At 47.7% G+C, this 11,359-nt stretch overlaps 1 protein-coding gene across 1 annotated transcript; it reads left to right on the top strand.

Annotated features, from left to right (window-relative positions):
* Positions 1–1,416: 1,416 nt before the first annotated feature.
* On the top strand, positions 1,417–4,865 carry KD926_003145 (ankyrin repeat domain-containing protein; the record flags this gene model as incomplete). Its single annotated transcript, XM_053094599.1, has 4 exons — positions 1,417–1,545; positions 1,819–1,993; positions 2,361–3,463; positions 3,714–4,865. The coding sequence occupies 4 exons, from the start codon at positions 1,417–1,419 to the stop codon at positions 4,863–4,865; spliced, it is 2,559 nt and encodes an 852-aa protein (XP_052950648.1).
* Between the last annotated feature and the right edge of the window lie 6,494 nt (positions 4,866–11,359).

The raw sequence follows: 11,359 nt of genomic DNA, 5'->3' as shown, positions 1-11,359 counted from the left end.
TCTTTGCTGGTCACGGGTTGAGACAGAAGACCCAGCAGTCTGTTACTCGCGGCTCCCCGGTGTGAAGGCCGATTAATGTGGGAATCTGAATAGAGCAAATTGACTAAAAGCAAGGGGCGTTCGCAAATTGTGAGAGTGACGGGTAGTTTACAAAGATCTGGCCCTATCCAAGCCGGTGAAATGAAGGCCAGGTACTCGGTGATCCTTGCTGACTAGAGCTGGAAGGGAGCACCCGGGCAAAAGCAGTAGCAGAGTAGGCCAGCTCCGCATGTTACCTACAATGACTGGGATATCTCGTCGTCGACAACACGGCCACGACATAGAAGGACGAAGACTCCACAATTTCTGTTTGACCAAAATTATGACAGTTGGGCATGGAAGGAAATACCCAGGCATCTTCAATGATTTCGGGTGGGTCCGCTCTTTGCAAGGTCGGGCAACATTTGCATAATCGACAATAGCTTAAAACCAAGGCAACAAGTTAACAAGTTTTTGAGCCTTTAGGAAGAACTCCCGCCGTTCACTCTCCAAGATTGGTTACGGCTGGAACAGATTCATACAGTACTCTACAAGTTTAACGAGCTTACTTTGTTCATTTCGAAACGCAATCTATAGATAAGCCTTGCAATCCCGATTTACTATGAGTTACACGAATTGCTTAACGATGTGAGGGAAGGCAATAGCGATTTCACAAAACTGGATCGAGATATTATAGCTGCAGTGAAAGAAGGGATAAAAAAAATGAAAAGTACTATTCTATTATGGATGACTGTAATACCTATTATACTGCCCTCGTCTTGGATCCCCGAGTCAAAGGTAAAATGGTCTTACGGGAACTTCAAGATAGCAATGCAGGGATAATGATTCTAGAAACGATCCGCACTAATCTCCATCAGGTATACGCAGCTAGTAACCCGGGGTATGATACTGCTGTAACACGATCGTCTTCCCTGAAATATAGTATTGTGGAATCTAGAATGTTGAAGAAGTTACAGGCGCGAGATCTACCGCTTTCAGATATTGGTAAGTACTTCGATACCCCTCCGATCAGTGTCGCAGATACTACCGGCCAGAACTGGCTCTGTAATTGGTAGGAGATGTACAAAGACGAGTATCCGCGGATGGCAGCAGCAGCCAGGGACTATCTAGCGATTCCTGCCTCTGAAGTTGCTGTTGAGGGAGTCTTTAGTATAGCGAAAGATGTGCTAGGTATCCGGAGATATTCTTTGAAAGGAGATATCATAAGAATGCTGGTATTGATTCGCGATGGGTATAAGTGGTAGCCGTCAAGGGATTTGATTAAATTATGCTATCGCGATAGTCCGCTTCTAGACATATAAATTGTTAACTAAACCTGTTATTCGACAAAAGCCTGTTCACTCTCTAGATAATTAATTCTAAAGGAAAAATGTACCGATGCCGATACGATATAACGATATCGTACCGGCAATCGGCATCGACAAATTCAAAAACAGCCGATATCGTATCGTCAATATCGGTATATCGGCAATATCGTCAACAGCCCTACCGCATCCTGATTTCAAGGTACATATCGCGTAGGGAGTCGTCGTACCCGGTTGGACTGACGCATCGACGTCTGCTGCAACGGAGTGGATTGTACGAAATGGACCTGCGATGCGCTTGGCGGGTTTGGCAGCCTGGATGGCCCATCCGGCGTGATTGCCTGTGTAGGGCTGGGTTGATCAAGATTCTGATATTGATCGGAAGTCGGCTCGTGGTTAGACATAATCATATCCCTTGTGGGTGAGGGTGCCAATTCAAAAGCACGACTGCTGAACTGTTGTCCCGCGTTTCCAGTGGTGGAGAACAGAAGCGCATGAAAGCGTCGAGGGCACAGTAAGGACAGATGAAGTTGGAGTTGCGGCACCGGAGCCAAGTCTCTATGCACGATGTATCATTGCGATTATGGCACTCGTCGCATTCGAATTGAACGGCTTCATCGGTCGAGGTGAAATGGCACATGCTGCACAGGGTCATCTCAGAGCGACGGACAGAAATGATGTCGACGTCCACTGAACCGTTGGTTTGGGGGAAGGACACAGTCGCAGGTGCATCTGGAGAGATGGCAAAGGGTATATCATGGTGGCGCAGACAATCAGCATTTTGGGTAACCCGCGGGAACCCGTTGGGAACCCATGGGCGCAGGGCGTTCTGAAGGTTAAAATGTTACTAATCATTTCAGATTGGCAGGGACGGGACATGAGTAACTCCGCCATCCGCCGTCTCTGCCTTGCTCAGCCCTGATACCCCTGGAAAACTAACCTGGTAACCTCTTCATTGTGTGCTTACCAGGCAATCTGCTAGCAGAAATTTGCTACAGCTTCCCCTCGAAATCTTAGAGATAATCACGCTCCAGCTAGAGTACGCCTATGAGATCAATTCACTCTCACAAACCTGTCAACGGCTCTACAACATTGCCAACAATCATCTTTTCCGATGTTATGCCAAAGAATGTTCTCCGAGGGGACTAGAACGCGTCGTGAAGAACAACAACGCACGCGCACTATACAAACTCCTCACCAATGGACTTAGTTTCGATCAATACTTCCGTACAACGGGGTATGCAACAACAATCATGTTGACTGTCGAAACGGATCTCTCGAAAATTGCAGAGCTGCTGGTAGCCTATAGCGAGGTCTGCTTAAAAAGCGATCGATGCAAATACGGTTTATCGGTCTGCGGTCCGGGCCACAGGGAATACGAGGATGATCTCGAGGGGGCGCTTTACCGCGCCGCCATCAAGGGCAGCCTGGGTGTCACGAAGGTGCTTGTATCTTCTACGGGAGTAAAAAAGTGGCAAAAGCCATTGGCTCTAGCATACGCGGTTAGCCGAGGCCAACTGGCCTTGGCTAGGTACTTGATCGAAGAGGGAGGAGTTGATGTCAACCATAAAATCAGTCGCACCGGATTTTTCGAATCATTCCTCTCACAAGCTGCTTATCAGGGGAACTTGCAGATGGTAGAGCTTCTCGTGATGGCTGGTGCCAACGTCAATAATCCGGGATTATCGCGCATTACAGAGTGTCCACTTTATGTAGCTGCTGCCAGAAACCACGAAGCAGTAGTACAGTATTTAATCGAAAAGGGTATGCGGTTCCATTCCGTGGGATTTTATGGCACTCTGCATTTGGCAGAATATTTCAACTTGCCGGACTACACGGTCTCAAATGTTGTTAAGAGCGTTGACCTGGGTACAATAATAGCTGGTCCCGAATATCAACGCTGCGGGGGCTACGCCAGAAGCCGTGTCTATGACGTGGTTGCAGCTTGCAATGATCTACCGGTCTACCGACAAGCTTGGAACATGCGAGATTCATCCCATGATTGGCGGCATCTAGCGGGGAACTTTGGGACCGCTGTACTTCATGGGAACTTGACAGTGGCGCGATATATAGTCGACGAAATGATGTTGGCCGTCTCTCTAGGCGTAATTGCTAGTAATGTACACTTAGGAATATCGAATGATGAAGGTCTGATTCTTTCAATCTAGCTGCAAACGATGGTTTAAATACATGAAGAATAATAAGCAATCTAGCCTAAAAAGGCAGTTAGAAGAGACATAACTTTTGAACCATGGAAATATCAGAAAACTCTGCATAATCCTCGGGGATCGGTAGTTACCAATACCGATATCCGGAATAGGAAGGTCTCCTATGTGACTAGCGGTCACATACGGTTGACAAATGATAAAGTTGCCAGGGATGGTCTGGGCACGCGAATGGCGGGAGCTCGTCCGTTACACAACATTCTACTACGACAGTGCCCCCGCCTTTGATATACTGCTGGATTGTGGGCCACTGGGCGATCTAACAGAAGCCAGAAAAGATTGGTTGAATGACTTGTTTTCTGAGGCTAGGAGCTACCCTGGACATATGGAGATCCTTTTACAACGTGGTTATCTGGATGAAATGGTAGTTATTCGCGTAGTGAAGGAAATACTCGTGGGCGCGTTGGGAGCCGGCAATCTTGCATTTGTTTGGCGCCTCTTAAACCACTGCGAATTGGGTCCCCTCGATGCACTGGACGATTCGGATCCCGAGTACCATGAACAAAGTGTCTTGCACATTGCAGCGCGGCACAGCCCCCTTAAAACCTTTCGTGAGTTCCTGTCTACACAGAATTTGACTCTGAACCCGAATCTTCCCATCTATTGCTCCGCATTGGTCAGCGCAGCTGTGGGATGCAATGTCGCTGTCATCGGGTATTTTCTACGCCAAGGGTTCGGAATCAACTCCTTGTACGAAGCGTTCACATCAAAAAAAGAAAAAGTGACCGAGGCTTTGATAATCCACGTTACCACAGCGGGGATCGGCCCCGACGATTGTATCGAAAAGACGGTCCGTGAAAATATCGCAGCAACAGTGAATTTCTTGCTTGACCACGGGGCTCAGGTAGACACCAAAGATTCACTGGGGCGGACAGCTTTATCCATTGCCCTGGAGGCTGGGAACCCCGAACTCGCTGACATGCTGTTTCACAGAGGCGCGGATCCCTTGATTGGGCTCGAATCGCGTGATAAATTCAGCGCGTTGGAACAACTCGTCCGGATATTCTTACGGGAGGAGTACGATATGAGCCACTTCACCATCCTTCAGGCTTCTTTGGAGGTCATGTCTGCGAGGGGCTATAGATGTGATTATTTCCTTCGCCTTATGCCCAGGATTGAGGACACAATATCTCGTCCGAAGGTGGTCTCGCAGTTTGAAGATGCTCCTGGTGTAAAGGGGCCCTTACAGCTGGCATACTACGAGGACAGAATTTATGTGCGATGGTCACACTTCTTCTCAATCAGGGAGATGAGGAAACGATATTGGCGTGCCCTGTATCCAATTCCGTCCGAATGAAAGTGGAAAGATGGGAAGGTGAAAAAGTTAAATAATACTCCAAAAGCAGCCCCCAACCCTAGAGCAATGCATATGTTCAGTAGGTTAGTGTAAATAGATTTCTACCTAGACAAATAAACGCGGTAGAAACCAGATTCAGTATCCACGATTTCAGATGACCTGCACAACGGCATCTACGCCTTGATCGCCAGAGAACACCGCGCACGGTCGCACTGGGACGGGTTGCTCCAGCGAGACAAGTGACCTCACTTGAAGAATTTGTGTACTGTACGCATTGCAGAACATATATGCCTGGGCAGCTACGGATATCCCTTGTCAAGTAGTTCGCCTTATGGCCGATGCCAGTACTAAGTAGCTATATAGGGTCACACCCTTGATACTTCGGATAGCATTAGTAGGGAGAGTTGTCCAGCCGCCCTTTTCGCGGGGTACTTCCCGGGGAGCAAGCCAAGGACTCTCCGGCATTGACCCTGTTAATGACTGAGACATCTGGACTCTTCGATCCGGACCTAATCACTCCTAGCAGAAGAGACGAAGACTATCCTTGCTTCTCGTTGGCCAATACGCCATTTCCCGGTCCCCGGAGGGCTGCATCGTGATTTGGAATTATGCCGGAGATAGTGCAAAGTTTCGGGTTGATCGTCGGTATAGCCTCGCGTAGGAGTTGGCCCTAGCATCTACTAGGCTCTGGGAGAAGCGGTTGGGGTGTCTGATGGCGCTGTCGGTAATAGGGGCTAAGTAACCCGAAAAGCAACCGCGTCGTCTCGGGGGGGTGGTCGAAGCCAGATGTAGAACTAACTACCCGGCAGCCAACACGATTTGCTTGCGTGTAATGGGAATAGATTTCAAACTAGAGGACATTTGTCTTTCTATGTTAATTTTACTGAATGGCTTTCCATCTTCAATTCGGGAGAAAAGTCCAGCCAATAACGGTGGTACGTGCATCTGCTGCCCGTCTGTTTTATTTCCCGGGGCATTCAGAGGTACCCCTAGCAGCAGAAGCAATGAATGTAAAAGGACATTATTTGTGCCCTTGTAAGCTCTGGCCAACATATTCCGCATACTATGAGTTAGGATGGGGCGCTACCACACGCAATTAACCGCCTCTTCCGGTAAATACTTTCGACGAGCGAGTAGGCAGAGCCTGCAGCAAGAAGGGGATGGGACATTACGACGGAAAACAAAAGAAATGGTGTATGTATAATCTAACTTCCTTGTTGCTTCTATATAGCCTCTCTGAAAACAGGAGCCATCATATTTCACACCGCTCTAATCAACCGCACTGTAGTGTAAAATACTGCAGCGATTCAAAGGCTAAACTTGATGACCTCGGTATCCGACACAGCCATCAAATTGTGTGACAGATCAATCAACTGGCCACTACGGGGGTTCACTAGTCTATTACAGCTGCACCATCGAGCATCAAGAACCTGGTGGCGCACATTTTACCAGGCTTCACTCGTAGACGAGAACGCTTTGATCTTACTGTAGCAGGATAACATTGGCTTAAATACCAACATTCCAGCGTTGTCCGGGAGTCTCACAGACCAGGAACACAAACGAGCGATGAAAACATACACAATCATCAGTTGCCTCATTTCCGCCGGACTGGGAGCAGTAAGTCACACCATGAGGTGTATTCGGACTCCACATACACAACGGACCGTTTCCATCGACACACTTCTTTCACATGGTCAGTTCATTACTGCATCGCACTCATGAACAGGGAGAACTAGGTGCTTGGAGGCGATGGAATGTCAGTCGTATTTGACCCTACCATTGGTCATCAAGTAAGGCGGACAATGTATATGGATACGACCTGAAATCCCTGACAGGAAATTAATATATACTGAATATGACTTGGTTCCCTATCGCAAATCACCGTTACGGCAGAGACCTTTATGCTCGGTCAATGGTAAGTCATAAACGGGACCAGTAACCGCAGAATTGACGAGACAGTAGGATGAAGCAACCAAGCCACAATGCTTTCCGGAATACGGTATAGCCCGCCTAGACGAAATAGCAAAAAACATTGACCATCTCCACGATATTACAGACACTATGTGCGTGGTGCAACCAGGAGGCTGTGCTCGCCCATCCCATCTGGGACATTCTTCCATTTTCTTCTGCAACAAAGTACGCTTAAACCGTCTGAGATGGACAGGTGCTAGCAGCTGACGAAAATCCACAGTTGGATCATCCCATCCGAACCATGTGTGTGGATCTCTTCAAAGCTGCCACGAAGCTGCCTGAGGCCTGCCGCTTCGGAAGCCATTATACCTTTGGCTACATGGCCAATAGCACCACAGGAACTGACAGTTCTCCATATGTGGCAGCTCTCGGGGATGACTATGCTATTGGGACGCGTTGATACTCGTTGGGTGATGGCTTGATCCACATCACCATCAACACTTGCAGCTTGTTGCTGGGAGAGTACTGTGCTGTCATCGAGTGATCCGCAGGGCAGACAAATCATGCGGCGCACCACGGCATTGTGAGTCTTTTCTTTGTATTTACCTTGGCAGGTTACTGCAATGGTCATGAGTTGTGCCCTGAGAAAGGAAGTGCCAGCTATTCCTTAAGGTCACGTCTCTTTCTATTTAGCCGTCAATGAGCCGGTTGTCTTGTTTCCACCGTGCACCACCAAGCCCACAGAAGCAATGAATTTGGCTCCCTGGCAGGACACAAAGGACAATTTTCAACGTAGGGCGGTCAGTCGCCGCATGTAGATGTCCCGGCGTGGTAGGCATAAGGTAAAGCTCACATCAGATTTATTCCCAATTCCAGCACCAGTCTCTCGCTAACCCAAGGGTTCCCATTAACCTCTCCCCAGTAATCAGGAACATACTTACGAACAGTTACGATCAATCCAAACCCGCAGTATTTGGAGCTTTTGGGTCCTCCACCGCGACAGTCCGGAAATTATCTATCGAGTGATGCTAGAGTCAGCTGTGTTTTGCGCAAAATCATCGGTCCTACTTCCTTCCTTCAATATCCCATCGAGCACGGCCACCCGAGGGATGCGGTGTGCCATATGCATAGGCCCTTCTACAGGTTTACTAATTAGAAGCATCCACGCCATGAACTTGATATTTCCTCCCCTTCTGTGGTACCCAACGTAGTTACGGATATGTGCTGTATAAAGTAGGAATACAGCGTTTTGGAAATGGACAGACTCTGTACGTAGGTTTGCTGGTGGACCCACTGAGTCCAATGATTTAGGCACTTTGCCCTGGACCACCGAGATATACTTCACGCACATGGGCTTCTTGTACCTCTTTGAGTTTGATGAACTTGAATACCATGGCCCGCGAGAAGGACGTGACCAGCGTGAGTCCGGTTATGATAGTGGTGATTAAAGCCATAATAGACCAGTTTCCATCTCGTGCAGTGTAGACATTGATGAGAGAGGTTGCAAGCCCAGCAGCTGCGTTCATGATGATTGGCCTGGGCTTGAGTCAGTCTCCTCGCTTCACACCCGATTAGCGAGCCAGATGTAGTTGCTACGCCATTCCCAGTAGAGCCATCCTAGCGCTGCAGTAGACACAACAAACAGAATACAGGCAATCGCCAAAAATGAAGGGTGTTGGATTGTGTTTAGAACTGCCTGTCCGATTTGGTATTTTGCCAGAGCGTCCTGGACCTGACCAGATTTCTGTAGAGCCGTGAACGTAAAAGGGACTATGAGATACCCTGTGAGCAAGGTCCTGCTACTAGCCACATCTGTTGGGATCGTAGTTGCTTTAGCAGTCTACGTATGCACCACGAGATGATGGATACAGCGGGAGATCCAGTTGATGTGACGAACGGCTACGCAGGCGATAAGGAATGGCGAGAATGTAGGGGATGCATTCAACGAAGAAACTAAGCTAGTCCCGATCGGGTAGTTAGGTCATAGGGTATCCCGAAGGAACGTCTTCGGAGGCTGGTCACTGTCCGTGACACAGAAGTTTACTATACCTTCCTGAGAGGCCTCAGTAATAACCAACAAGGATCCCGAGAGCCACTCTGGGTTTCCTAAGAGCTACGATTCCTCTGTACCACCAAGCGTAAGCTATGATATCATATCACTGATTTCCGTGCGAACTTTTGGTATAACGTCTGCTTACACATGTACTACGCATTGACTACCATGCCAGCTATGTCTACATGTTGCTTGGACATCGTCCTGTTCTAAGCCAAGGCTTGGACAAGAAGAATAGGGCTTCATGTAAGGGATTTGCCCCGATTAGAATGGATCTGTTATGCCTTTCTACTGTGAATATCAAGCCTTCTAGGCTAGGATAACCACAAAAAATCAACACTACGTCCTGATTTTCGAAGCTTGATATTGAGATTGAACAGAGGGGGAAATAGAATGTTCTTCTCACTCTCAAAGACCATGAAGGCTGTATTTCCGCCGTGATCCTGGAATGGGAGGACGTGTGTCTCAATTGTCCGAGAGCCCCAACTCCGTGGTTCAGGTGATAGCAATGGCGTTTCCCGGAGTCCTGCAGCTTTGCGGGTAGCTCTTTCGCACATTTCTTCGTACTGGAAACCGGCATCTATTCGCATATTGTATGTTTCCTTCTATCGACTCAGGCACCGCATACCCAAAGGGAAAGGGCAGTTTGGTAATTGGACTGTGGGCTTGCAGATTCCTTCAGTACTGAATCAGATACCGTTATGATAGCACGCTTCTTTGAGCGGCTGGTATATAGCCGGGGCTGCTCCTTGGGTAGAGGTAGTAGAGCCACTTATGGCCCAGGTTTCCGTGAACTCAAGGGTTGTCAGATGAGGGAATTGCGATACCACCTCCTTTACCTGGAGTAGAAGGTCATGAACGTTCTCTACGGTATCTTCCGTAGCTAAAACCAAGGTTTCAATTGTGGCTGGTAGTATTTCCTTCAGTCGAAATGAAGCCACTGAGTCCTTGACACAGCCGCCGATTAGCATCTCCGCCTTAATAGAAAGATAGCGTAATTTCGCAAATTCGGTGAGGGGGCCAAAGTATTCCGTTTGTCGACGTTTGCGTGGTAAATTGCCCCATCTTCGCTGACAACTTTTCACTTGAGAGGGACTGACCGAAACTGCTAGATTGGGGCGCCCTTTGCGAGTTTAAATAGCCTCGATGCATTAGGGGTTTAGTTTACAAAACAGTCAGTGAGTTCTGTTAAGGGCATTCGAGGTTCTAGAGACTAGCAAGGATCCCAAGAGCCAGTTTGGGTTTTCTAAGATCTACGATTCCTCTATACTACCATGCGTAGGCTATGATATTATTCAGTGATTTCCGTGCGAATTTTTGGTATGACGTCTACTGACACATGTACTACGTATCGATTGTCATACCAGCAATGCCTATAGATTGCTTGGACAAGAAAGAATAGGGTTCCATGTAAGGAATTTAACCCGATTAGAATGAATCCATTATGACTTTATACTGTAGATATCAAACCTTCCAGGCCAGAATAGCCACAAATAATCAACACTACGTCCTAATTTTCGAATTTTATTCTTTTAATCAGTATTATGTATCTTCAGTATTATGCATTTTGATAAGGAAACATTGGCATGTCATTCTACCACGTAGGTATTCGGGATCAAAATTCAGAAAATATCTATAATAGACTAGCGCTAATTGGTGTTCCGAGAATTTCTTGACTCTTGAGATATCTAGGGCTGCTCCCATGAACATCTGGGCTTGTGATGTCTTTCGACGGAGAAAGCCCAGAAAAATGTTTGCCATGTTGGTGCAGCGTGATAGTACAGCATTTTCCTACTGGGGAAACGGCCGTGGGCATCAGAAGGAATAATAGCTTCTCTTATTCGTCATTTTCGTGATGGCAATGCTGGGTTTTTTAGGGAGTGTGGCGGGCAAAAGTGGACTAGGAATAAAGACACGGGCAAGGGGGGAAATCGATTGAGGTTACTCACTCAGGGCACTCAGTCTTCCGCTCACTCCATGCTCAGTGATCGCCTCAGGCCACTCAGGGCGTGCTCAGGTCTATCCAGTGAGCAAAAAGCGGCGAGGGGTGAGCAAAAAACGGAAAGGGAAAGCCTTCGCCGTGGCTAGAAAATCAAGTACGTATGTTCAAGGGCGGGTTCCCCACGTAAGATAATTTCAGGCAATGCGTCTCCCCAAGGCTATTTGAGGGATCAGACGCGTCTTATTCTTCTAGACAGACGATACTGTTTAAATTACTTTACTTTTATGGGAAAAAAGAACTACGCTTGGGGATCATCTGGATGTTGTTGTGGTTTGTTGACGCGTTACTCCGTACAAGACCGCGGATTGCCTCGTCTGCATGTCGTTGGCCTTAGGCCTAAGGCATCTTCCTGCGGCCTGAATCACTACAACCATAGGATCTTTATCTTTGTCACTCTCGATTCTCCGGATTGGAGCGTAGAACAGTCACGCCAGTATCTGCGAACATCTGCATCAAATTCATACTTTCTAGTCTCGTCAGGCACGTTGACTTCCAAATACATGTCATAATACATCTGCCCCCAAAAAT

This window comes from Aspergillus affinis, assembly GCF_023601865.1.
Source record: "Aspergillus affinis strain CMG 70 chromosome Unknown NODE_171_length_58930_cov_91_515964, whole genome shotgun sequence".
Classification (NCBI taxonomy): domain Eukaryota; kingdom Fungi; phylum Ascomycota; class Eurotiomycetes; order Eurotiales; family Aspergillaceae; genus Aspergillus; species Aspergillus affinis.
Note: the sequence above shows the minus strand (reverse complement) of the source record. Positions and strands in the feature narration are given on the sequence as shown.